Here is a 26641-nt window from a genome sequence, read left to right on the forward strand (position 1 = left end):
TAACATAACATAACATAACATAATAAACATAAATATCTTTTACACGCGGTGGAATCTTATTTACTGTACTGCCAGTTGCATCTAGATATACTGTTAATCCCTTAATATTACGTTTACCTTTTAAGGCTTTCTTCTTAAGGGAGTATAATGTTCGGCGGTGCTCACAAAGAGTGATAACTTTCAAAGGAGAAGATACTGAAAAAAGGAACGCACATTTACAATATTCCCACTCTTCGAGCTCCTTTGCTTTTCCCGCGTCTGTTGCGTGGCTCGTCTTCGTACCAGTTTCATCCTTTTTCTCGCATGTGGGTGCTTTGTTTTCTTTTATTTGCTTCTTAGCAGACTTTTTATCGGTAGCTTTTCCGTATTTTTCCATAAGGTAACGTTGTAAACATATTAAATCGATCATTGGATTCGGATGGAGATCGAACATCCGTCTGACTTCAGAGCGCATTTGCTGATATGTACTCATAGAGTACACCTCCATTGTATTTTTATTTGAAGTAAACTCTGGATCCGCTGCAAGGGTTTTTGCAGTCCGACAAATGATAGGTTTAACGTAACGCAACTCCTCTTTTAGAGCGTCCCTCTTTGCCCCTGCATACCACTCTGGTGGCTCTCTCCTCTTTAATCTGGTGGGTAAAGTAGGGAATTTTTTTATTTTTGAGGGTTGTGAGAGTAATTAATACCACTTTTTGTGTGTTGTTAGTTTATGTAAGGTATTGAACTTTTCGTTAATATCTGTGAAGAATCTTTCAGTTTCTTTCCCCGTAAGCGATAAAATGAATAGTCAGAGTCAACATTAGTATGTAAGCAATAAAATGAACAAACAAGAGTAGCGTGTAAGCAATAAAATGAACAGTGGGCAACGTAACATTGTATTTCGGGACCTTAAATGGTGCCCTTGTGGTTGTTTTGTTATCACCAGGAGCGGCCAGATAAGCTGAGTCACTGACAAATTGACACCCCGGTTTCAGTGTTAGTAACCCCCTCCCTAAAATTTGTACCGTTTCTGGGTCCTCATCTTCACTTATTCCAGTTAAAAAGTTTGTTTTTTGGACTTCCACCCTTTCAGCATGCGCCGATTCAATTCTGGTGCAGTATAATAGGGAAATCAAATATACTTACTGTAATCAGAAAGAACAACTTCTTTGATTTTTAAAACTATCCATCCTTGCTTGTCATCAGGATCATTGCACTTGGCTGCGAAGTCACAGATATCTTTATTAGTATATACATCTGGGTCTGGATACCGGCATTCAGTGTTGTCTTTTTGCAGCCAACTATTTGAAACTGCATCATAGTCTCCATTGTCAAATTGGATTAGCGTCCACAGTTTCGGCAGAACTTGCTGAAATTAGTAAGCATCAAAAATTAAATGGTCATGATAATTTCACAATCATTCGTGCCAACATTATTCTGTGATTTTTAAAAGTACGTTTAGCACATTTATTGAATCACAAATAAAAAAGCACACATATTGTAAGTTTGCTGCCTTATACCATGGTTCGTGCAAGCTTGACAATAAAAATTCAAGCACTTTATAAATAATATATAAATAAATAATTAAATAGATAAATAAAAAAAATAATTATAAATAAATAATATGCCATTATCAAGGACTTTTTGAGAATTTTTTAGGAATAATTTCGCGCAAACTGAAATTACAAGCCGCAGTTCGACCGAAACTAAAATCAGTATTACACTGTTCATAAGTTTAAGTAATGCAAAACTTCTGATTCTTCTGAATTTCAAATTCTGAAGGCCAATAGTAACTTCAACAGAAATAAATTTTGAGGGGAAATTTTTACCTGCCCGACATTTTTTGAATCTTTAGAACCATTTGTGAACAATAATGAATCCTGAAAATTGCCCGGACGTAATATTTAAGCACTCTCAAGGCCTTAGACAGTGAGCTACAAAATGTTTTGTTTTTAATAATTAGTAACGAAAAATGACACACAGAGGCAACACCTAAAATGAAAGTTGCAGCTACGCTTAAATGCCGCATTTAAAGTGAAAAAGCATTGTAAATGCTTTGATCGAAGAAAACAACATGAAATGAAAAGGAAAGAGAGTAAGTGCTTCCTAAAAGGCATACTCACATAACGGAAAGCGCGAGGGTATAATCTATTCAAGAGGTAGTCGGTCCAGCTTCTGAGTGCATCAAAGGTAGTACAACGAACTCCTGCTTCCTGTACTGTAGAGGAATCGATTCGTCCCTTATGTAGGGCAATTGGACAAATTTTGCCGCAATTGAGGATAAGGGCCTTTTTTCAATAAAATTTTAAAGTTTACAGACTTTATAAATGCCTAACTTCTTGCTACTCGGCAACGGGTCACCGAAAAATTCACTCTTCATTGTGAACTTTTTACCAACGACAAATTTCTCACCATTAGTTGAGTCTTCAATAAAGTTTAAGGCAACCACGACATCTCCGGCTTCTGTCCCGAAGGTGCAATCAGCCTGATGTACAGAGAGAATGAAACGGGGGGAAACTGCTTCTTCATATTGTTTCCTCTTTACGACAATCCTCAAGTCCTCATTTTCAAAATGCATGAATGCATTTCTTCCTTAGATGGGAATAGCACAGATGAAGGAAACATAAAATTTGGTTCCTGACACTCTTCTTCTTGTTGTTGTTGTTCGGTGATGTTGCCAATCTGTGACACAGGATGAGGTTTTTCATGGAGTTTGTATACAGCACTTCCCGTGCTCTGTTGTAATAAATATCGTCAATGGCACCATTTTGCGAGTATTGGCTCCTCGATGTGTGCCTCGAAACTACTCAAAGTTTTGATCTCTGGAGTCGAAGAAATCTTCGTAGTTTCTATCGCCTCCAAAGATTGATGAAGACTAACACGAGATTTCAAAGCTGCCTTCACTGCCTCTCCAGTTACAGGGCCTTTCCATGATGGTGGTTTCACTTGGCCTTTGTCGCTCCAGAATTCATCGTACTCCTCAAGAGCTCTGCAATCGTCTCCCTCTCCATCACTGATTTCGATTGTTTCTGTTTCATAATCCTCATCATTTTTGGCTTTTGGAGCGTTGCATTTGGACACTTTTTCAGCGTCTTCTGAACCTTCAACATCTTTTTCCTGTTCGCGATCATCTGGCGAAGGAACATCAATGATTTAAGGTTTTCAATGATTTCGGATTTCAGGCATCCGAGTTTTCTACCTCCATGTCTGAAGGAAGCTCAATTTCGACCTTCTTCCTCTTGGCATTTTTAATTTGATCGGGGCTTGTTGCTTCACCTTTACGTTTTGATACCTTGCCACTGGTATCTTCAACATTGCCACGCACCATTCTTCTTGATCGAATTCTCAAATCCACTCTTGTATGAAGGTGTTTCACCCATTTATTTTCTTTCCGATCAAACTGGTTTACCCTGAAAGGACCCATTTTGTCCAGGATAACAATCTTGGTTTGTTCGAAGAAATTTTCAGCAGGGTCGTTACTAAATCTCCGAACTCCAGGAGGAGTGAAAAGTCCTGACCACAGTGGTAGAAGTCTCACCCAGTACTTCAGTACAAAATCAGCAAAACCTCTGGTGTAGAAATTGTTCTCTACTTCGATTGTGTCTTTTGCCATCAAACTGAAATCTACAGAATCACTCTTGTCTTTGATTTCCTCATATAACTTGCTCATGTCCATGTAAAACTTATTATTTTCATACTTCACTTTGGAAATAACGAGATCCTCTGCTTGGAGAGCACCACTGTCCTCAGAATCTTCATCATTAAGCATCTCATCTGTCAAGTCGCTGAACATTGCTGCATCCTCTTCAAATTTCTCATCCAACAACTTCATCGCCTTTGTTACTGAGGGGTGTGAATACTTCTTGGTCAAAATGGTGAAAAAAGCTTCAAATATTACCTTGATTTCACTGTAAGAGGCACAATGGAAAATCAAGGTGATAGTTTTCATGATAAGCGTTTTGATCTTCTTAAATTCTGCGGCAAATGAGAATTGTTTACTGGCTCCATCCTTGTTCATGAAAGTTTTGTATGCTCCATTTACTTTAACTCAACATTCAACCTAACTTAACATAACTTAAACATTCACATAACTTAACACTTAACATAACTTAAACATTCTTCATGAAATGGGAATAGTACAGATGAAGGAAACATAAAATTTTGTTCCTGACACTCTTCTCGTTGTTGTTCGATGATGTTGTCAATCTGTGACACAAGAGGAGGTAACTATCCAATGAGAACTCATTGAATGCCATCGACATACCATGTAGCAATGCTAGACTACACACCCTGACAACAAGTTTTGGTGTGAATTGTGAGTTTTCAATATTATTACAGTACCTCTGGAAATCCAACAGCCAATCAGAAATTGCAGCCACACCGTGTTCTGATGACACTGATTCTGTTAAGGGAGCAATAATCTTCTCTTGTTTTTTCAGTCTTTCACCAACATTCAACTTGTACTCTAAAGCGTAGAGGTAAATAGCTTTTTCACCTTTCACTGCTTTTTTTACAACATTACCAGTTGAATCTAAGTGAAGTACGACACACTTTTTCGCTTTTTTAGCGATGGCTTCAGCTTTCTGATACATAACGTACCTCTCCTTGGAGAAAGTAACGCATCCAAGGGGATCCATGACTTTCATGATGTACATATCCTTCTTCAGAAGTACCTGAATGAATACGTCTCATGATCATTAAATCCACAACAGGGTCCTCTTCCAAGATAGACTTGTCTAATCTTCTTTAAAGGGTCTATCCATTGTATGCCAAAATAATTGCCTCGCCGTGCAGACTTCTTGTTCACTTTATTCACACGTTCCTCGAAATATTTCTTTGGTTTCTCTCGTTTTCTGGGCCATTCAAGAGTCTAGATCTTGCATCTTTGTGCTTCATTTTGCATGAACACGAGTGCACACCCATTTTACGTGTTTTCGAGTTGATGCAGAATTTGAATTTCCTGCAATTCGGATGCTTACACTCTGCATATACCACGCCATGACTTTCATGATGTACACATCCTTCTTCAGAAGTACCTGAATACGTCTCATGATCATTAAATCCACAACAGGGTCCTCTGCCAAATTCACTCTTCCAAGATAGACTTGTCTAATCTTCTTTAAAGGGTCTATCCATTGTATGCCAAAATAATTGCCTTGTCGTGCAGACTTCTTGTTCACTTTATTCACACGTTCCTCGAAATATTTCTTTGGTTTCTTTCGTTTTCTGGGCCATTCAAGAGTCTAGATCTTGCCTCTTTGTGCTTCATTTTACATGGACTTGAGTACACACACATTTTACATGTTTTCGAGTTGAAGCAGAATTTGAATTTCCTGCGATTCGGATGCACACACTCTGCATAAACCACGCCATGACTTTCATGATGTACACATCCTTCTTCAGAAGTATCTAAATACGTCTCATGATCATTAAATCCACAACAGGGTCCTCTGCCAAGTTCACTCTTCCAAGATAGACTTGTCTAATCTTCTTTAAAGGGTCAATCAATTGTATGCCAAGATAATTGCCTTGTCACGCAGACTTCTTGTTCACTTTATTCACACATTCCTCGAAATATTTCTTTGGTTTCTTTCGTTTTCTGGGCCATTCAAGAGTCTAGATCTTGCCTCTTTGTGCTTCATTTTACATGGACATGAGCACACACACATTTTACGTGTTTTCGAGTTGATGCAGAATTTGAATTTCCTGCAATTCGGATGCACACACTCTGCATAAACCACGCCATGACTTTCATGATGTACACATCCTTCTTCAGAAGTACCTGAATACGTCTCATGATCATTAAATCCACAACAGGGTTCTCTGCCAAGTTCACTCTTCCAAGATAGACTTGTCTAATCTTCTTTAAAGGGTCAATGAATTGTTTGCCAAGATAATTGCCTTGCCGTGCATACTTCTTGTTCACTGTATTCACACGTTCCTCGAAATATTTCTTTCGTTTTCTGGGCCATTCAAGAGTCTAGATCTTGCATCTTTGTGCTTCATTTTGCATGAACACGAGTGCACACCCATTTTACGTGTTTTCGAGTTGATGCAGAATTTGAATTTCCTGCAATTCGGATGCACACACTCTGCGTCACGCCATCGAACTCATGCCCACGTTCGTTCCTTGAGGTTCGTTTTAGAGGACGCCATTTTCTCATGTTTAAGGGACAGTACAGTTTTAATGGGTTAAAAACACTATTAATGGTCGACCAGTAATATCTCTTGTAGAATGCCTGGCCATTCCAAACTTTTTTCCAATCCTCACAGGGAATGCGTACATGCCCTCTGAAGATATTGTGCTTACTTGCTGGATCTGCAGGACATTTGTAGCCTGCTCTTCTTGGTACAGACACAGATTTTACCTCCACATCTACTGCTGCTAACTGAACTTTGGTAGCTTTCCGTGGTTTTCTCTTCAGATGCCTGCACTAGACTTTCAACATCGCTGGCGTACTCGTAAATCTCTCGTTCTCTGTCAGTTCCCCACTCTTTACTCACATCCACGTAATCACTACACTCAGGTTCACTATCACTAGCACCTTCTGAACTAGTACACGGTTTGTTAAGAGTTCCAGAACCTTCTTTCAATTTTCCATCTTGCTTCTTCTTCATGACTTGAAGACTCTTCCGTGTATCATAAAGAAATTCTTTTCCTTCACATTTGGATTCTTTTTTCCTGGAGACTCTTGGAGCACTTCTTTTTTCCATGTAAAACTTTTGGTTTCTTGCACACTCCCGATGGTTTGCACTTAGTTGAATCACATTTTACCTCACTTCGCGGAGGACGTTTGGCTCATTTACTTTCAGATAACACAGGATCACTGTCACTACGTTGAGGATCACTAAAACACTCATTTTTCTTTGTTTCAGAATCAGCTGAACACTTTTCTTCACTTGTTTTAGGATCACTTTCGCGTTCAACACCTTTTAAACCTGAGATATTGCACTCCATCTTCATTTCTGCTTGAACCATGTATCTTTTCAAACAACCTCTACAAGGCATTAAAATTCCTCTCAAACGTTCTAGCTCATGCCGGAGATACTCAAGTCCTACAAACTGTAGATTTCTTAGTAGTTTCTCTAGGCGCTTCAAGTCTTCAGTTGGAGTGAATCCAAAAATGTTGATAAGATAAGATATATATTTCAAAATGTAAGGCATGAAAGAAAAAACAACATTATTCTGTCCGGTAAATTGGGATACCCAATTATTCTGCCGGGTCAGACGTCATAATAGATACAAATGATAAAAATAAAAAGTAATTAAATAAATACGGCGACATAAATTAAAACTAGAGTAAGACACAACTATAATAAACATAAAAAACAAAAACAAAAATGTAAATCATGAAGCACTTCTCTAGGCGCTCCTAGTCTTCAGTCGGAGTGAATCCAAAAATGTTGATAAGATGAGATATATTTGTCAAAATGTAAGTCATGAAAGAAAAAACAACATTATTCTGTCCGGCAAATTGGGATACCCAATTATTCTGCCCGGTCAGACGTCATAATAGATACCAATGATAAAAATAAAAAGTAATTAAATAAATACGGCGACATAAATTAAAACTAGAGTAAGACACAACTATATTAAACATAAAAAACAAAACTTAAATCATGAAGCAAAAATCAACTCATCATCTGTCATGGCTTCTAACTCGCCATTTTTCCATCCTCCATGTATCTCATCCAGATGTCCAATGCTTCTTCCTCAGAATCAGATTCACAGCTAGCATCACTGTTACCTGTTGCCTTCTGGCTTCCTTTGTTGAAGGGCATATCTTCTTCGCCATGGTCAGGTTGTGCAGAACCATGATCTTTACTTATGGGGTCGGAATTCTCTTCAATGCTGATCCCTAAGATATCAGCACCATCCTCACTTTGACTCCTTTTGCAGTCCTCTCTGCAGTTGTTCTTCTTTTCCGCATTGTTTCCTGTTGAATTGCTGCCACACTCATCCTTCAACAACTTAGCGTTGTCTCCAGTTGAGATTTCATTTTGACTCCTTTCACAGGGCCATAGGGTTCTTCATAGATATCCTTTTTTATTTCGTTGTCTCTTGATGAGTTGTTGCCACATCCATCAACAACTCTGCATTGTCTCCTGTTGGATTACTGCTACGATTTTTTAACAACTCTTCGACTCTTCGGAACAATAATAGTTTACTCTTTTTCGTATTCCCAAGTTTGAGGTGGGTCATTAATTTTGCTACAGACGCAGATGCCTCTAAACCTTTGGTCAAATCTATACTTAATGTCTCAACTGCTCCTCTCAAGTCTTCCACACTCAATCCTTTTCTTGGACGCCCTTTCCTACTCATTTTTAATAGAATAAAACAAGTTATTTTCAAAATATGAACAACTGAGGGGAAAACAGAAAGAAATTGTAAGATACAAGTTTGAGAATTGCAGAAAGTACTAATATACTTAAAATTAAAATTTTCAATCAAATAGACAGCTAACTACACATGAAAATCATAGCAGGGCAGTGCAAGCAAAACAGAAAACTTCAAGAAACGAGAAAACACATGAGTGAATAAAATGAAAGAGATAAAAATGAATTGAAATGAGCAAATGGGCTTCGTGCTGTCTCCAGTTGAATTTTCATTTCGACCGCTTTCGCAAGGTTCTTTTTAGACTTCTTTCTTTATTTGTCACGCTTGTTGTGGGGACACCCCTGTTTGGGGGGCCCCAGGGTTTGAAGGCTGGTCCCCGACTTGGAGCTGCTGTGTCAATCTGTATCGTTTCCGCAAGTATGTAATGTCAGAATTGCGTAGCTCCTAGTCAGAAATCAGCCAGCCAACAAAGAGAAAAGATGAGCTGAAATAAGGAGCTGAAAACGATAGAGCTTTGTTTTGAGCAGACTATCGGGATGCAGGTCCGAGACCGCAGCAATCACAATACCGCATTGATCTGACGATCCGTTCTCGCCAGCGTGAGCTCACGTCTCGCCGTTCGCCTGGCTCCGCGCATGCGCGTTTCGCGGTAGCAAGGCGGAGAGTAACGTTGCCGAAAATCTTGGATTAGAGGAAACGTCACTCTCCGACAGTTTTTATACTGCTTTCGGGAAAAAGAAATAAAAATAAAACAACTTGACACATTTCAGAGAAGAACGTACCATTACTATTTTTTTTTTTTTTTTTTTTTTTTTTTTATCCGGGACATCCCCCTTCTAACTTTATTCAACAATTTACATAATATAAGTTCTTATAGTAATTAATATGAGACAAAAGATAGAAATTAGTTACAAAAAAGAAATAGAGATAATTTACGCATAGTGTTGAAAGGGACGGAAATATCTGTAGATTACCAATACTATGGGATAAGAATTTGCAGAAACAACCACATCGTTCCAAAACGGAAAAGAAAAATATATTTAAGTATACTTCAGTCTGTGAGCTTACCCATCAATGAACTTGTGATGATTAAAGGGCCCTCTTCTGCCATGTCCAGTTGAACGTTCGAGCATCGTCGGAAGTGCTCGTGCGCCGCTTTGTGCTCCTATGGTGGACATATGAGAAAACAGTCAAATTTAGCGCAATGAAAGCCGAGAAAAAACACCTGAATCATTTTTCTGTCGTTTTTAACGAAAATAACGTCAAGCAAGATTGCGTGAAAATGAATTATGATTTACTACGGAAAAAGTGACATCGTGCTCTTTCGCAAGAGACTAACGAACTAAACTAACATGGCCGGACGCCACTCGGACATGAGTCTTAATCCACTCGTCGAGAAGGTGAAGCTCCCGGTTTTGAGTCTCCAGCTGAAAAATACCTTTCCTTACTGATAAAAGGGTTTTATTTCATACTTCTTTCTTTATTCATCTTATTTAGTTCAACGTTGTTTTATTTCACTCGTGTAGGTATTTTTCAGCCAGAGCACAATCCCAGGGAGTTTCACCTTCTCTTCACATGGTTGTAAATTATTCTTAACAATTATTCCTTTTTTTATTTTTACTCGAAACAACATTTTCCACTTGTACACTTGCATACTTAAGAGTAGGCTTGGCGATGAACTCTTTTAGGTGTACTCCATTCAGGGTTTCATCGAACTCCTGAAGATCTTCCAACTTAAGAGAAAAGTGTGAACGTTTGGATGCAGAGCTGGCAACAAAGTGAAATTTTGCCATCCCGCTGCACTAAGCCTAGAAGCCAAGGTTTATGGGTATATTAGAGATTTGGGTCTTAGCGTTCGGAGGGCATTTGGAGAGAAGTATAGGGCATTGCAGTATGAAATTCGAATTATGTTTGTGACTGACGTACAATTATTAATATTAATGTAATAGGCATTACTCAGGGAATAATATTTTTACGTTCTCTGTGGGAGTGCTTTATCGCGCCACCAGGCTGCTGATCTGGTTGCACCCAGGTTTTGGGTCAGGCCAGGCTTTGGGTCCGTGAGCCAGCTAGTTTCGTCACAAACTACAGAGCAGCCAACAGAGCTGAAGTGTCAACTCGAGATTAGATTTGATTAGGAGTCGAGATTAGCAGGAGAGGAAGAAGGAGCAGAAGTGACTGCCTTGTAGCTCTCTGATAATAGGAATGACTGGAGGGGGTAAGGAAAATTCTGGAAAAACCACATCATCCCAGCTTGACCGGTTTATACCGACTCAACAGCGAGGTGCTGAAGAGAGAACAAGAACAGACAATGAGAACCGACTCTGCTGACGAACATGATACATGCTGATGGCAGCATACCCAGATGAGTTATTTATGAACTGACGGATTCAAATGGTCTTTCGTTTCTGAATGCATTGTCTGTCAGTCACTATATTTCCATTGCCTTACCTCTTTTAATTACTGATTTTCCTTCTTTGTAGGAGAAGATATCTTCATGAAAACGTAGATCAAGGTACATTGAGAAATTTTTACTTCAAAGCTTACTTATCTCAGTTACAGCGAAACACACACTTATGAACATACATCTATTCTACTTTGTTGCCAAATGTATATTAAACGTTAACTTGATGTATATTGGAAATTGCGATTGTAGATCATCTATTTAATTACTAACAGTTGATGATTCCATTTTAGTTGCAAAAATAGAGAAAACTCTCAAGTTTACCTTCAGTTAATTTTTATTGTACTGCCAACAAGGTACCTGCAAGAAATCAATGTCCCAAAATAATATATCGGAGTACTTTCTACTGCTGTCATTGTGTATGGCTGCCATTTTTGTCATGAATACATTTGTATTTCGGAGAATAAGGAGAAAATTTCTTAAAAGAATTTGACCATCTCATGCATGAAAATTTTATTTTATTTCGTATTTTTTGCCATTTTGACACAGGAGTTAGCATTTCATTTTATTTTTAAGCTCTTGACCTCTTATATGTAAATCTTAAATAATGGAATGTCCCTATTTTATGAGATTAATGCAAATATGTCTGAAAAATTCTGATGGTAATTTTATCGTCTCGTGCATGTTTCATTCGACCGTTTTTGGTTTTATATCAGTCTCATTTCATTTGTTAATTTTTTTTGGAATAGTGAGATAGCTTCTCTTATAAACTACCCTGTCTCTTGTGATATTGAGATAGGTACAGGTTTTCTGACCTCCCTTGTAATCATATTAACCCATTATCAGTGAAATGTATTTTTTGTGCCACAGAGCCTCCATCAATCTTGACTCTTTATTCAATCTTTTATTTGTGCATACCTTTCATGTCATAAATATTGAAATTTCCACCTGTTATTTTCAATAAATTTGTTTTCAATCACAACTAATTTCAAATATTCTTTCTGTCCTTCTTAAACATCTTTATAAAGAACCATATTAAACTATGCTTAAAGAATCAGGATTTTTTTATTTTTGGAGAAGCATATTTATTATTCACATGCTTTAAATGTATTTGAAGGAGCTCATTAAGTCACTTTCAAGCAGCTAAGGTTCAGCACCCTGTCAATTGCATCTCCGCTTGTTTTACCAGAAGTAACTGAGCTGCATTTAAAGGTACAATTTGGGCTAGACTCTTCAGCAGTGTTTGAAACTCACAGGCGCCAAATGCGCCGAAGAAATCGGTCATGGCGCCTAAAAACTGAAGGCTCTGCGCCAACGTGGCCCCTAAAAAAATCCTAATTTTTCTGTTTGGTGATTTTTCGAAATTTCCCACAGCTACAGCTACTAGTTCTGTGACTAAAACACCTTGCGTCCAACTTTTCACTGCATGCGCCTTGATATGTAGGCAAAAAGTGAATTTGGCCCCTAAAAAATCTTCAATGGCCCCTAAAAATTGAGCTTGCTGCGCCACATGGTCCTGAAACTCATAAGTGAGTTTCGAACACTGCTCTTCAAAAATGTCCAGTATAATCTAAATTTTCATAGAAAATGATTCATCATCTTCTAGCATAAAAAAGTATTCATGCAACCGAATTACCGAAAACATAATTCCGATTCAAACTTGTAGGCATAGAAAATTAGGAGAGGACATAACTCGGCTCCACCATGCAGTCATAAAAATAATGAAGAAATCAGTTTTTATGAAACTGGGAAAGGACATCTTTAAAATCATCCAATCGACCGAGGTACCTCCTTCAAAAACATGATGCCTAAAACGGGAAAATCCGGGAATGAAATAAATTTCAGAGAAAATCAGAGTATCTGTTTCAGAAACCGGGAATCTCTTCTTTTTTAAAATTCTGGTGCTGGTCCATTTTTCATCGCGATGAAGAGTGGATGGTTTTTTCAACCAGAAAAATGCGCATATCTCGTAAACCATTGGTCGGAGAGCTAAAGGGACAAAACTTCTCAACTCCTCCATATTCCTGAGCCTACATTATAGTGTCTAGCCCTGAAAAATCCGGGATTTTTCAGGGAAAAGAGTGTAGTCGGGGACAAGTCAAGGAATGTGTCTCAGAAACAGGGAATCTCTTCTTCCAACGTTCAAAGGCTAATATCTCTCCTTAACTTCATCTGAACTTTCTCCAATCATTTATCAAACATTAATGAAAGTAATAATGAGTTTGTTCAAGTATAAAAATAAATTTCGGTAAGGAAATTTTGAGTACGTATATCGGTATTAATTTTTACGTTATCGCACCTGTGCTGCCATATGATCTGACGCAATAGAGTCTCAATATAAACATCAGGAACCCTTTTTGGAACTAAAGAATCGCCTTAAAGATGAAAAAATAAATCGATATTCATATCTGGAACTCCTGACAGTTGCATAATTATTCCCTAGGAAATCTGGGCAAAGTGGGAGAAAACTTGGATTCCTCATCAAGGAATGAGCTCCTAAAAATTAGGGAATGAGCATGATTAAGAATTCTAGACACCATGTTTGAACATTTCATACGCTACATGTCTAGGATAAAATAAAAAAGACATGCATTCCAAAAATGAGAGTCAGCTCGAGTTTGATTTTTCAGCGCAATAATTGCCTCATATTTTTCATGATTTGTTTCAGAGAATATTGAAAACAGAAAGAAAAATCATTGAAAATTGTATGCGATATTGACCTTTAAAGGTCTTTTAAAAGTGTGAAACACGAAGATAAATCTGCAACAGCTCTAAATACATAATAAACAAATGCCTCTCTAGTTTTAAATTTATAATATCGATGGCCTAAGTGCAAAACAACGTGTCTCCATTTGTGATGTTGCAGATTTCCTGTCGTACCTTATTTTTTCTTGGAAAACTAGTCTATGCAATTTATTGAAAACTTCCTGGACGTTCCTTCTCTATAAGCAGAATGTTCTGTGAAAATTTTAAGCTTCGAAATTGGCTTATTTCTCTATGAAGAAATAAAATAGGAACAGAGATTTTGAAAAACTGCAATGGAGATAGGTGGTGCTGCACTTTAGCCATCGGCATGCACACGAGTTGATTCAATCTAGAATGAGAATACAGCTAGGAAATGTTTCAAATGATGTTCTGGAGTTAAGAGAAAAAAAACTCATAATAGATCGATAAAACTCATGACGATTTTTATTTTATAAGAAAGTCATATGATACGCTTCACAAAAAAAAAACAAAAAAAAAAAAAAAACAATAATTCTCGTTTCGGAAAATTCTGCTCCAGGATTAATGAATGGAACTTCTCTTGGGGAGACTCTCTTCTCTATTGGAAGAATAACAAAGCAAGATTTTTCACTTTTTTAATTTCATGTTTTACTATCTTGGAATTCATGTAAAGTATAACATGTGAAAGATCAAATTTGAGGAGAGAATGAAAAAAAACTCCCGATCACAGAGACAAAATTAAGTTTAGGATAAAAATCGGATACATACTGTACATTTCCAGAATTTCACCAAACTAATCAGAACTTACATTATGGAGAAACTTTGGTTAAAAAATCAATAAAAATGGAACAAACTTTAAAAATAACCACATTCCTAAACTTACATGATATAATAAGTATATAAAAGGTACACCAACAACAATGATTCTTTCATTTTGAGTACAGAAATACGTAACTTCTAATGAGTGTATAATCTTTCTTTAATGATTGAGCATTATTCTACAAAGTTAAAGCAGGAAAAGATTTCAACATTTTTGATCTCTTCATAAAAATCAGTTGCTATCTTATATGATAATTTTGGATCGTCGTTTTCCTTCCTCTTTTTATCTAATTTCAGAATTCAAGACGACTTTTTTTATGTTGAACTGTTCGAGAAGAAAAGCAAGGTCTTCAAAGTTTACAGAGTACTGGAAGAAATGCATTACGAAGTCTGAGTATTACCATTGAAAAATTGATATCATGATATAAAATACACGTTATAAAAGTAAGAAAAACCATCATTGAATTAAATGCGATGAATACAACCAAAACATGAATTTCAAGGGAGGAAAAAAAGATGCCTGATAGTAGTTCATTACATGAAACTTGAAGGGAGTTTCTGAGAGCAAAATTTCCTTTTCCGGGTCACACTTAAATACTATACTATCCTGTCTTCAGAGACTTGAGTATCAAGGGACTGAATGTTAAACCTGCAAAACAACTGTCTTCCACATTAAAAAATGTTTGCATTGAAAATTCCTTCCATATTCCTTGAAGATGTTACAATTCTACTGCAAGCTGCGTGGAAAAATTCAAAGATAAATAAGTACTAATCACACGCTCTGAGGGTCTGTGAGCAATAGAGGAATACTTAAAATAAAATGCTTATAAAAAATAAAAATGCTTAATAAATTATTGTGCTTGATAAAAGCTGCCGAATTCAGAATTCACAAAACAGAACATAACTTGTTCTCAACGAGAGTGCTTACATGCTTTTATTCTTACTCAGCTAACAGACTGATCAAAGTTAACCATCTCAATCGATGCCTTGACATTCCCTCGGTCAGCTTGACAAAAAAATGAAACGCTTTCTTTTGATGATCAGCTGATTTACTGGTGGAAGTAGGGCCCAATTCTGATCAAAGAAATCAATCACTCTTACTGATTAATAAAAGCAAACCCTAATTTTTTGTTGGGGGGAGGGAGGAATTTTCTAAACAGCGATGATAAAGATTGAATCGTTGAGACCTCCTTGGTAAGAAACGCATCGTAAGGCTCAATAAATTCAGAGGAAAAAACCCGAGATGTGATAGTACAGTATGATCAGTATCAAAAAGTGAAAACGTTTCCTTAACTTAATAAGCAATAAAAATAGTATCTGTTAAGAATTTAAGGAGTAACAACATTTAGTAAAATAACTGCCAAAAAAATAATGAAGTACAATACAATGATAATAATTGAAATACCCTTAAATGCATGGTGGGAAGTTTTATATTTTTCATCACATTCTTACAAAGGAGACACACAGAGCATGTTCAACTCATAATAATCAGTCTTTTTCACTATTTTCAACCTTTACCCCTTTTTTTCAAAAAAGTTTCGAGATTTCAAGAATATTAAATAGATTTCTGTGCATCACGTAACAGCAAATTCTAAGCTTATCACTACAGCAAGGCATCGTTACTCTGGATCAAGCTGTATTTTGTTTTCTCCTCTACTCTTGCAATTATACATAGGGTGTTCAATCAGTACCCGCATAGTCTGATTCAAAAACTAAGCTGGCTAGAGGCTTGATGTTGGGCTCATTTGAACCATAAACTCAAAAGCAACCCATTGAGTTCAAGACTAACCATGTCAAAAATTGACAACGTTATGTTAGTGTAGGAAAAACAAAAATTGGGACACCCCTACCGTTTTTAACAAAGCATTACTCTCTGTAAACATAGTCTCTAGAATGGAAGTCGTAAGCAAATTTTCACATGAATCAACGTCGGGGAAACCAAAATTACCTGGCAGAATCATTGACTAACTACATATTACGTTTGCCAATTGCTGCCAGTACACAGAGTTAGTACTGTTTACGCAGCAGTTGGTGAGCGATTTTGGTTATAATTTTGCCAAAATTGACACATTGACTCATAGGAAGGGACATGAAAGAGGACAAAGAATAATTTTTTGTGATTCGGTACTGTGTTACACGATAGCTATTTGACAAAAACTGTTTAGATGCCCGACGGATGATCAATTTCATAAACCCATTACGTTTACCCTTTACTTGAAAAAAGAACTTATCACAGAATTAGAAACGAACATTTTTTTTTTTAAAAAAAAAAACATAATTACTTCTTAAGGAATGTCTTAAGTTAAGAGAGAAAATTCAGTAAAAATAGATTCAAGGTGATTCAAACGCTGGAGAATTTGGGATGAAATGAAATGCAATGTTTCATGGAAAAGCTCCACATGTTCAGCAATTTTTAATTTTTTTTTTTGTAAAATGTTGAGATTGCCCTTCTCTTACAACATGATTTAAACCCAGCTTATGGTCCAAATAATATCTCTTGATGCAAATTTCCAAAGCAAAATTCTGATAAAATAAGAATGTTTTTCTTGGATGTAAAATTTCATGAGCAACTGAAAAGTCCACACCTGTATCAAATGCAATTTTATTCCTTTGGGTAATAGAATTTTACTTTCATAATTTAAGGATATATCAAAGGATTGTGGTAACAAATGTGCACTCTTGAAACTTGTAAATTAATGGTTACTTGGAAATGCTAATCAGTACAATACATTGCATATCCACTAAACCAGCCCTTGAATCACCTTCATGAAGAAAATCTTAACCTTATGATCCAGGATACCCAACTTTCCCTTACCCATACTTGAAAAGTATAAATTAATCTAGCTACAGCTTCAAAACCCAGTTATTTTATCTCACTCTGACTCTCCCTAAGAAATCATTGTGAGGCGAACCCAAATAGTGATACCCATTGAGAGTGACCACATCACTCACAGCTGCGATGTCTCCCCTTGCATGCAGACTTTTCAAGATTTTCCCATTCTTGTCGCAAAAAACGGCAATTGAATGGCGAGCCATGAAAGGTGCTATTGAACTGTAGTGGCCAATCTGAAAAAGAAAAACCATGTAGCAATAGTTGAAGTACTGACGAAATTAGTGTTTATAATGGTGGGTAGCGTGTTAAGTGTGGTCAGAGTGTCAATAAACCCATTACAAATGGAAAGTCTGGAATCTTTGGGTTCCACCCGGCAGTACTTAAAAAGTACTGAAATTCTGACAAAGTTCTAGATATTTTACGAATCTGCATTAATGCTCAATAAATTTGCTAAACTTATGATCTTCCTGAAAATTAGACATGATGTATGAGCGCATCATTTCTTATTTTGCGGATACACAGCCAACCAGCCGTCAGTTGAGTTGGCATATCTTAAGCATTACTTACAGAAGAAAGAACACAGAAGCTTCTCAATAACCGAATTCTCTGCTTCAAAACAAAAATAAACCGATTGGTTTCAGCATTAATCTCACAGCAGCACTGAGATCTCCTGGAAGTACTGAGTCGGAAGCGAAAATGGGTCAGTCGTGTTGGTCACAGAATCGTGTTTTAATGCTTGATTCTTGTAGATTAGCTAAAAATAATATCTGTTGAGACAACGAATTTCAAGTTCGATATTGAGCGAGATATCGCCCTTTGAAAATTAGGGTTTTTGACGTCATCCACGTAGGTAGTGACATCCTTGATTTCTTCCACCTTACTTTCATCAGTTGGTGTGTCAGTGTTGGTTATTCAACGTGAGACTCGGATGAAAGCAATGTGAAAGAAACCGAGGGTGTCATTTCCATGGTGGATGACATCAAAAACTCGACTTTTCAAAGGACAATATCACAGCTGATATTGAACATAGAAAGTTGCTGTCTAGACAGATCTTATTATTTTTAGCTAATCCACAAGAATCAAGCATCAAAACACGATTCTGTGACTAACGCAACTGACCCATTATGAGACATTTATTGTTTGTTTCTTAGTTCACATTTCTATTATATTTCTAGGTGATTGATAGTGAGCTCAATCAATTTAAAAAATTCAGATTTATCAATTTATTATTTTCTTGATTTCGTCGGCAGGAATGACATTGAAAAGGTTGCATCCTGTACTACAAAACTTACATGATATATCGATGAAGACCAAGAGTTTGCCTGTACCACTGCTCTAATTTTGAACTCACCGAAAATGATCTCTAACATAGTACTCGAAGCACTACACTTGTAGTCCTCTACGTACTCATTCAGAAAAGAAAAACTTACCGATGCCATCATGTTTTTATTAAAATCGTTCGGATAGCGTTCATCTATTTTCTGAAACATTAGATCAGCTAGACACAGGACGGCTGCGATGAATCTCCTCACCGACTTCCAGGCAGCCAGTGTGTCTAACGCTGCACTCCTAGGTTGAATGAGGTTGATGATAAAACCGCCGTCTTCTGTGGGTGATAGATTGTCTGGGGCACCAGGAAGCCTATCGATGAACACCTCAGATTTTCCTTTATTTGGACCTTTCAACCAATACCTAAAAAAATGTCCACATTTCAAAACCCAGGAGAATATCAACGGTGAGGCAGTAGGGGCATAAATCTTGGCTTACGACACTGCAGACTACCAGTCATGACTTATTTTTTAAACGGTAAAATACTCAAGGTTAATCCTTAAAATTAAAAATTTCCCTGATTTTTCCTCGCTGTGTGAGGAATATTCAGTGACCATTTCGAGCACCAGTGTTGGTTTGTCCTCTTTTTATAAAAAAAAATGGGAGCAGAAATTTTGGAAAACGGCTAATGGGATATGTGTTTTTCCGGATTCACTGTCAATGTGAGATATAACGTTAATAGCTGAGAAAATTTGAATCTATATCCCTTTAGGTACTCTGGATATACATGGAGATGTTTTATAAACTTAAAGACAGTCTTAACCAGGTATAAAAAACAAAGTTCATGACAGTTTTTCAAAACCTGAAGATACTTCAAAGAGTCCTAATTTGTAAAATCAAGAATTTTTACAGACTTCTGGATATTTTTTCGAGCACTTTTAAGAATGAATTAAAACATTTTCAAGGTCACACAGTGTCTCAGAACAAGAGGTCTTTCCTCATTATACCTAAATTCCCCCCACCTAGAGGTAAAGAAGTAAATGAATGGTTGAACTCTGAAACAACGTGCCTTGTTTAAAGGGGTCATTAACGATTTCCAAATTTAAATTGTTTCAAAAACTTTACTCAGTAAATATGTGCAAGTATGTTGTAGACAGATCAATCTGATTTTTCCTCGTATTTTCTAACTTTCTTGGATTTAAAAATTGAATTCTTCAGAAGTGATTAACCTTAAATCACAATATTGACTTAAAAAAATGAAAGCAAAAAGCAAAGCCAGAAATATCCAACATACCTATGAACACGGAAGAGAAATGTTTCAGCGACTAAGATATATGACTCATCTGGAGCTAAGAGCACTCCATTAGCAAACCTCAGGCCACTCATTAAAACCGTTGATTCACCTGTCTTTGGATTAGTTTTGATCAACCTGAAATTTAAAAATAATCTGACTAGAGACTGCCAAAAAGAAATTTAATGATGAAAGGGAGTTGCCAAAATATCAAGATGCCAGTTTTCATTTCTCAACCAAATTGTTGCAACAACTACTACACAAAACTAGTTGACCATTCCAATTTTTACAAGAGTGCTTTTGTACATAGGATTTGCAATGTAAGTCCAAATGGCTGCATAAAATTTTTTGGGGAACCTGATTCACAATTAAAATCAACGAGCAAACTTAAAAAAACTTGATTAATATGTTAATTGTCTCAAAGCATCTAATTGCAAACACTATAACTGTGTTACTTGTGTGGTTGTTTCATTATTCCTGCTGATACTTAGCCAGGGTTTCAAGCAGTTTGGAAAGCTTTGTAAGTTGAGGAATATTCAGGGAATTTAGTAAGTGGCACCACGGTGCGTTTTAAACAATTTTAATGCGGTCAACATACCACCCGCGATTTTTTTGCGGAAATGTCAACTAGAAGGCCTACTGATTGAGGAACAACAAACCGCGAAATCTGTGATGGGGCCGTTTTTGAGAAAATGCGATTTTTCGCTTTTTTGGCGGGAATTTCGGGTCAAGGCGCTGAAAAAGTCAAGTTAGGCTGTTTTTGTAGTTCGTAAATGCATATCCTATACATTTTGAGTCAATCAAGTGCCAGTAGATAGCTATTCGTGCATATTGCCCAAAATTCATATCCTTAAATCCACGACTTTTGGGTTTTTGGGGGGTTAGTCAAGGAGAAATCCGAAAAAAATAGGGTTAACATGGAACAAATTGCTTAACAAACTTTTCCTACGTAAACTTCTTCAGTAGGTCCTATTGAACAACATACCAAAAGTTTACCACGGTTCGCTCCCGGAACACACCCCCAAATTGCCTAAATTTCAAAATGGCGGCCATAATAAGGCCTCTGGGAGTTCGATTTTTTTAAAAATACGCATACAGTGTCATGTGAGGTGTCAATTCCTATGTAATTTTGGTCGTAGATTTCAAATATGAAGTCAAAAAAGTCCCTTGATCAAAAAGGGGTACCCCAAATCCAAGATGGCAGCCAATTTTGAAAGTCAAGAGGGTGGATTTTTAAAAAGTTCGCGTGATAAGGCAAGTGAGGTATCATTTCTTATGTAATTTTGGTCGTAGATTTCATTTATGAAGTCATAAAAGCCCTCAAGTCAAAGGGATTGCTCCAAATGCCAAGATGGCGGCCAGCTTTGAAAGACAGGAGGGTGAATTTTTGAAATGTTTACGTGACATCCCTAGTAAATAGAATCAACCTGTATCAAAATGTAAATGTATGTAATCAAAATGTATAGGATATGCATTTACGAACTACAAAAACAGCCTAACTTGACTTTTTCAGCGCCTTGACCCGAAATTCCCGCCAAAAAAGCGAAAAATCGCATTTTCTCAAAAATGGCCCCATCACAGATTTCGCGGTTTGTTGTTCCTCAATCAGTAGGCCTTCTAGTTGACATTTCCGCAAAAAAATCGCGGGTGGTATGTTGACCGCATTAAAATTGTTTAAAACGCACCGTGGCACGTCAAATTAGCGACTTCTACCGGGGCCATTCGAGAGAGCGCTAATAACCTCCAAGTGCTTTTTCCTACAATTTGAATCTTTACAGTTGAAAAATTTGTCCAAGCCTTAGCATAAGTCACAGCAAATAAGAGAAAAAAAAATCTAAATGGAAGTTTTGAATGAGGGTTGAAGGAAAGTCTTGGAATTACAAAATTTCTGAGTCAAGAAATGGACATTCAGGGAAGTCAGGGCATTGACTTTCCTGTCAACTCTCAAACAAATCTTCCACTTACAGGGTGTCTAGGTTTTTCATTAAGGAAAATCCCGATGAAATCCTGATTTTTTAAGATCTTTGACTGGTAAATCCTGATTTCAAAATTTTTCTAAATCCTGATCAAATCCTGATTTTTTGTGGAGAAAAATTAAAATTTCTGCATAAGCGTATGCGAAAGCAAGAAAAAATCCGATCAGACAGCCGACTTTTCTCAAATCCTGATTTTACGACCGATTTTTTCTCAAGTCCTGACGAAATCGGGATTAAATCCTGATTAACCTCAAATCCTGATAGAATCGGGACAATCCTGATGCTAGACACCCTGACTTAGATTTGTTTTCTCTCATTTGCCATGACTTTTGTTAAAGGAAAGAATTATGGAAATCCTGTGATCGTATCGTGTTTGTAGTGGAGATAAGACCACAATGTACAAAAACAACAGCAAATCCAAAACTTCTTCTCGCATGGAGTGAGTTATCGAAGTAATTGTTCTTATGGTGAGTTACATTTGTGATTATGAAGTCATTAGCAGTTTCCGATGGTCAGTTTTGTATTGTATGTTAATGATCGGTTGAAAAAGTAAGAAAGCCCAAAACAGGAATGTTTGTTATTCATGGTTCAGTTTATGTTCGGCACTGTAAAGTTGGATAAGAAAATAGTACCTGCCACTTTTATCTCCAAGCACAGAAACCACCAAGTTGTGAAGCGGGACATTCGTCGAGGAGTCTGACCAATAAAGCGACCCATCCGTCCCAATAGTGATAGAATTTGGGAGTAATGGATATTCCTCTAACGATTCATTTGTCTTAATTTTTTTATTTGTTGGAACAACCAGCTTATAAGCTTCTGTAACAGTCACAAAAAAGTGAGATGAAAGAAAATAAAGAAAAAAAAATAACAAAGAAGATAAATTTTTTGTGGCTTGAGACAGCTCCATAGGTATATGTTTTGCTGATTTCAATAGTTTCCACTGTAACTGACAAAAACCTGAGGGATGCAAGTTATGGAAATCTGTCCTGATAGAAAACTGATTTTCTTAAAAATTTCAGGGTTCACAAAAATTTCAATTACATTAACACTATTTACTTGACAAATAATAAATAGCAGTAAAATCCATTCATAAGATTATTTATTCTGATACAGTTATTTTATTTTCTAGCGATCTGTGAATTTAACAAATATTACAAAAACTTTAAAAATAGTACTCCCTAACATAAAGTAAATGCAAATTTTTAAGAGCAGCCCGAGACAATGATAACAGTGGAAAAAACAAGGGGGAAAACGGGAAACAAGGCTAAAATACACAATTAATAAAAACCGAGATGTTTCGACTCAAAACTGAGTCATTTTTAGTCGGAAATACAAAACAAATTTTGGGTTTGTTATCATTTTCCTCTTATTCTCAGATCCTAGCCACCACTATGTAGGGCTCAGGTTTTCATCGTTTTTTTAAAATTATTTATTGTATTTCCGACCGAAAATGACTCAGTTTTGAGTCGAAACGTCTCAGTTTTGATTAATTGTGTATTTTAGCCTTGTTTCCCGTTTTCCCGCCTTGTTTTTTCCACTGTTAACATAAAGTAGTCTGACTGAATGATCTGACTGTAAAATTGCGAAATTTCACACATTTTTTCCTCCACTTAAATTTTAAAATGGAAAGAAAATAAAACACTATTCTCATCAACATTTATCAATGCATTTTTATAACACCTTGATGAGAAATCATTGAAATAAGTTTGATGACTTACGCTTCTTGGATTTAACATCGACTTTGTAAATTCCATAATATGCATCAGCAACCCACAAAAACCCTTCCTTGTCGAATGCTAACCCAAGAGGTCGTCCACAATTGTCTAAGTCCCATGCTCCACCTGATGAAAAAAAGGTCTAATTTTTCATAATTGAAAAAAAGGATTAAAAAAAAGGGGGGGGGGAACAAGACTAGGTATAGTAACGAAATCGTTAGCATTATTATTTTCTTGCTTTTTTCATTGAATAGTTCAATTCCTGAAATGTTTAAATATGGGATGAAGAGTATAAGATCATAAAAAGTTAAGGAAGGAAAATTTCAACATTTTTGCTTATTTGCTGTAATGTCAATTGAAGATTTTGACCATAGAAGGGCATCTTTGAAAAATATCTATTTTGAACAAAACTCATTAAAAGCCTTGAGATAGTGACTTATTACGCACATTTTCGTCTTTAATTCTACATAGGAGCGTGGGGCCAATATGACTGTGTTTCCAAAGATGCGCTGATGCTGTATGATTGATTTTTAAAAAAAGACCAATTTATCAATGTGCCCTTCTGTGGGCAAATTCCTCAATCGTAGAACATAAATTCACAACCTAGCAGGCACCATGATGTCACTAACAATTAGATGATAGCCCCAGGCTGATCACTTACAGCAGTGATGCCGCTTGGAGCTCTAAAGATACAATTTTTTATGTAGAGGACATGCTCAGAAAGAAATCTCCATTATCTTATAATTTAATTGGATGGAGATAAGTATTTTCACGTAAATCTATATTCACATTCTTACCTAGTCAACAAGTGCCTACCAAAGTTATTGATTGTTAATTGGAAAAAAAAGAAGGAAAAAAAAAATTGCATCTAAATTTTTTTTCTCAATGAAAAGGTCCTAACAATGGCAATTGTGCCGAAAAGCTTTGACCAAAAGTTATATCAATACACCATTTTATGTAAGTAAACACATTTTTTGGCTCTTTGGCTACACACCTACCTAACAAGTTTAATAAAGTGCTACTATGTACCAATATGTTACAAATTAACAATTTTCTCGTGAGGTACAGTCAGCAATGAAGAAAAGAACTTCGGTTATCGGACTACCAAAATGAAAGCAGATACTTACGACACGGCTGAAGGAGGTCTGCAACAACCCACCAATTATCGTCCTGGACGGCTATGATCTCTCCAGTTGCAAGTCCTGCATAGAGAATGCCTTTGTGCGCCACTAAACTCTCAGGACCCTTGATTTGACCCTTAAATAGCTTCTCACCTTCATTCAAAGCATCATTTATGCTGAGAGGACCCTCCAGAGGTAAGGCAGGTTCCACACTGTAAACAAAAACGGACATTTATTTAAGGGCAATCACCTAGAGCACGTTCGCAGGGCTTCCCGAGCTGCCCCTCCGGCCGCCTTAGGCGCAGCTTGACCGGTTGCTTGAAAAGCCTCCTGTCAAAACTTCTGCCAAACTTGCGCTTAAGTCATGAATCAAAAGAATGGATATTTAATATGATTCATTTTATTCATTCTTTCCGTCCATATTACAGTGACAATAGAAAGAGTTTTAGAGGAGCACTCGTCAAGTTAGATGTCAGGCAGCCTGCCGAGTAGCTTGGTGCCTTCAAATGTTGATGACCCTAAATATTTTATGATGATGAGATAATATGGTAAATTTTCTAGTGAAAAATGTCTCTGGGAAAATCGTCAGAAATTCCAAGAGGAATGTTACAAATCATCAGAGTGTAATTTGAAATTCCTAGGGGATGGAACACTCAAACGGAAGAGAGTAAGTGAACACTAATTAATCCAAACAGGTTGGCGTCTTAAAGACAAGCTGCAAACTTGATTGTAAATCCAAGCAAATGATGATTAAGGACCAAAAGTAACTCAAAAATCTTTGATGGATGGACATTCATCAATGAAGATACCAGACTAGGGGCTTGGAGGACAAGGCGCATCAGTGCAGTCTTGAAAACATTAAGATATTAATGATTTCATGGAAAACTAGTCTTAATACGTATTCCGTGAAAAATTCACTTTCAAATTCCAATTTTCAAGCATCATTAAGTCAAAACTTTCTTTCCGCCATAGGGTCTATGTAATTCAAAAACTTCGAACACATATTCTCGAAGTAGCAAAAACTGCAATTATGCGCCTTGTCCTCCAAGCCCCTCAGACATCCTATGAATATAATCAAGAAGCTATAAGCAGTCCTCTGCTAAGGACATTAGCGCGTGAATTAGAGCGAATAGTTTACTTACCTGTAGGAATCAAATTCAAAATATGGAGGCCCGAAATTTTGTAATAACAATGGAACAGTAGCTAGTAATAAAAAGAAGATGTGGAACTTCTGTTGAAACAAAACTCGGAGCACTAAGCATAGTACGCAATAAACACCACGAACAACTTTGTATATAATGAAGAGTGCGGCTATGATGAGTATTAAGGATATCACTGCAGTTGCGAAAGAGTCTAAAGAACTACCTTCTTTTCCACGAGTCATAATGACTAAATCAAGATTTACTTAAATAAAGGAATAAATGAGTTAGAGCTTTAGGGAAGAGTTGGTGTACAGAAATAAGTATGAAACATCATGAAACATATTCAACAATTTTGGTGTCAAATAATTAGTGATACCCGGAAAGTAGAGTGACTTTGAATCCTGCTGAATAAGCGCGATCAACGAACAGTTACGAACTTACGAACTTTGAAACATGAATTAAATCTTCCTTTCCGTTTACATAATTTATTCCTCAATATGACGGATGACCCATGAAAGAAATGATGACCTGACGACCTGCCAGAACTTGTTTTGATAACGTAACATAACCTATTGTAAACAAACATTTTTTCCAATTATTCCTCTATTCGAACAAAAGGAATCTTAACCGCAAATTCTGAACCAGACGCTTTGATTGGTCCAGAGCGGTTCATTCCAATTATTCCGAGTTGAACCAAAACAAGCGGGAATTTCAAATAATTCCGGATATCCTGTCTACCAAATCGTTTCCGTTTCTGGTAAACAGTGTTGTCAGTTTCACGAGCATTTGACAAATAAAACTGACAACACCGCTTTACCGAAAACGGAAACTATCCGGTAAACAGGATATCCGGAATTATTTGAAATTCCCGCTTATTTTGGTTCAACTCGGAATAAATGGAATGAACCGCTCTAGACCAATCAAAGCGTCTGGTTCAGAATTTGCCGTTAAGATTCCTTCTGTTCGAAAAGAGGAATAATTAGGAAAATGTAGCAATTTGAACCAATCACAGAGCGAGCGTCTTTGA

General features: G+C 36.8%; 2 protein-coding genes across 3 annotated transcripts in view; one reads left to right on the forward strand and one right to left on the reverse strand.

Moving 5' to 3' along the window:
- The window catches only part of LOC109029880 (cohesin subunit SA-3), a 39156-nt gene extending 27450 nt beyond the window's left edge, over positions 1-11706 (forward strand). For both annotated transcript variants that reach the window (XR_011900699.1, XM_019040577.2), the window contains exon 16: positions 10804-11706. Coding sequence is in view for 1 of the 2 variants with exons in the window: in XM_019040577.2 (XP_018896122.2) it covers positions 10804-10900 (97 nt within the window). In the remaining variant the exon portion in view is untranslated. The remainder of the gene's footprint in view (positions 1-10803) is intronic.
- A 2451-nt stretch (positions 11707-14157) lies between these two features.
- LOC109029878 (adipocyte plasma membrane-associated protein Hemomucin) lies at positions 14158-26118 on the reverse strand. The gene is made up of 7 exons (XM_019040575.2): positions 25615-26118; positions 24479-24684; positions 23355-23477; positions 22269-22452; positions 19664-19798; positions 18531-18792; positions 14158-17333 (listed from the first exon to the last, which is right to left on the reverse strand). The coding sequence occupies exons 1-7, from the start codon at positions 25854-25856 to the stop codon at positions 17136-17138; spliced, it is 1350 nt and encodes a 449-aa protein (XP_018896120.2). The 5' UTR covers positions 25857-26118; the 3' UTR covers positions 14158-17135.
- Between the last annotated feature and the right edge of the window lie 523 nt (positions 26119-26641).

This window comes from Bemisia tabaci, chromosome 10 (genome assembly GCF_918797505.1).
Source record: "Bemisia tabaci chromosome 10, PGI_BMITA_v3".
NCBI classification, from domain to species: domain Eukaryota; kingdom Metazoa; phylum Arthropoda; class Insecta; order Hemiptera; family Aleyrodidae; genus Bemisia; species Bemisia tabaci.

Excerpts from the sequence above, each read along its gene's own strand:
- LOC109029878 (XM_019040575.2), bottom strand. The coding sequence starts at position 25,856 with ATGACTCGTGGAAAAGAAGGTAGTTCTTTAGACTCTTTCGCAACTGCA. Across the intron at positions 24,685-25,614 it reads TTTGAATTTGATTCCTACAG|TGTGGAACCTGCCTTACCTC; the intron begins GTAAGTAAACTA and ends TTTTGTTTACAG. Across the intron at positions 23,478-24,478 it reads AGACCTCCTTCAGCCGTGTC|GTGGAGCATGGGACTTAGAC; the intron begins GTAAGTATCTGC and ends TTTTTTCATCAG.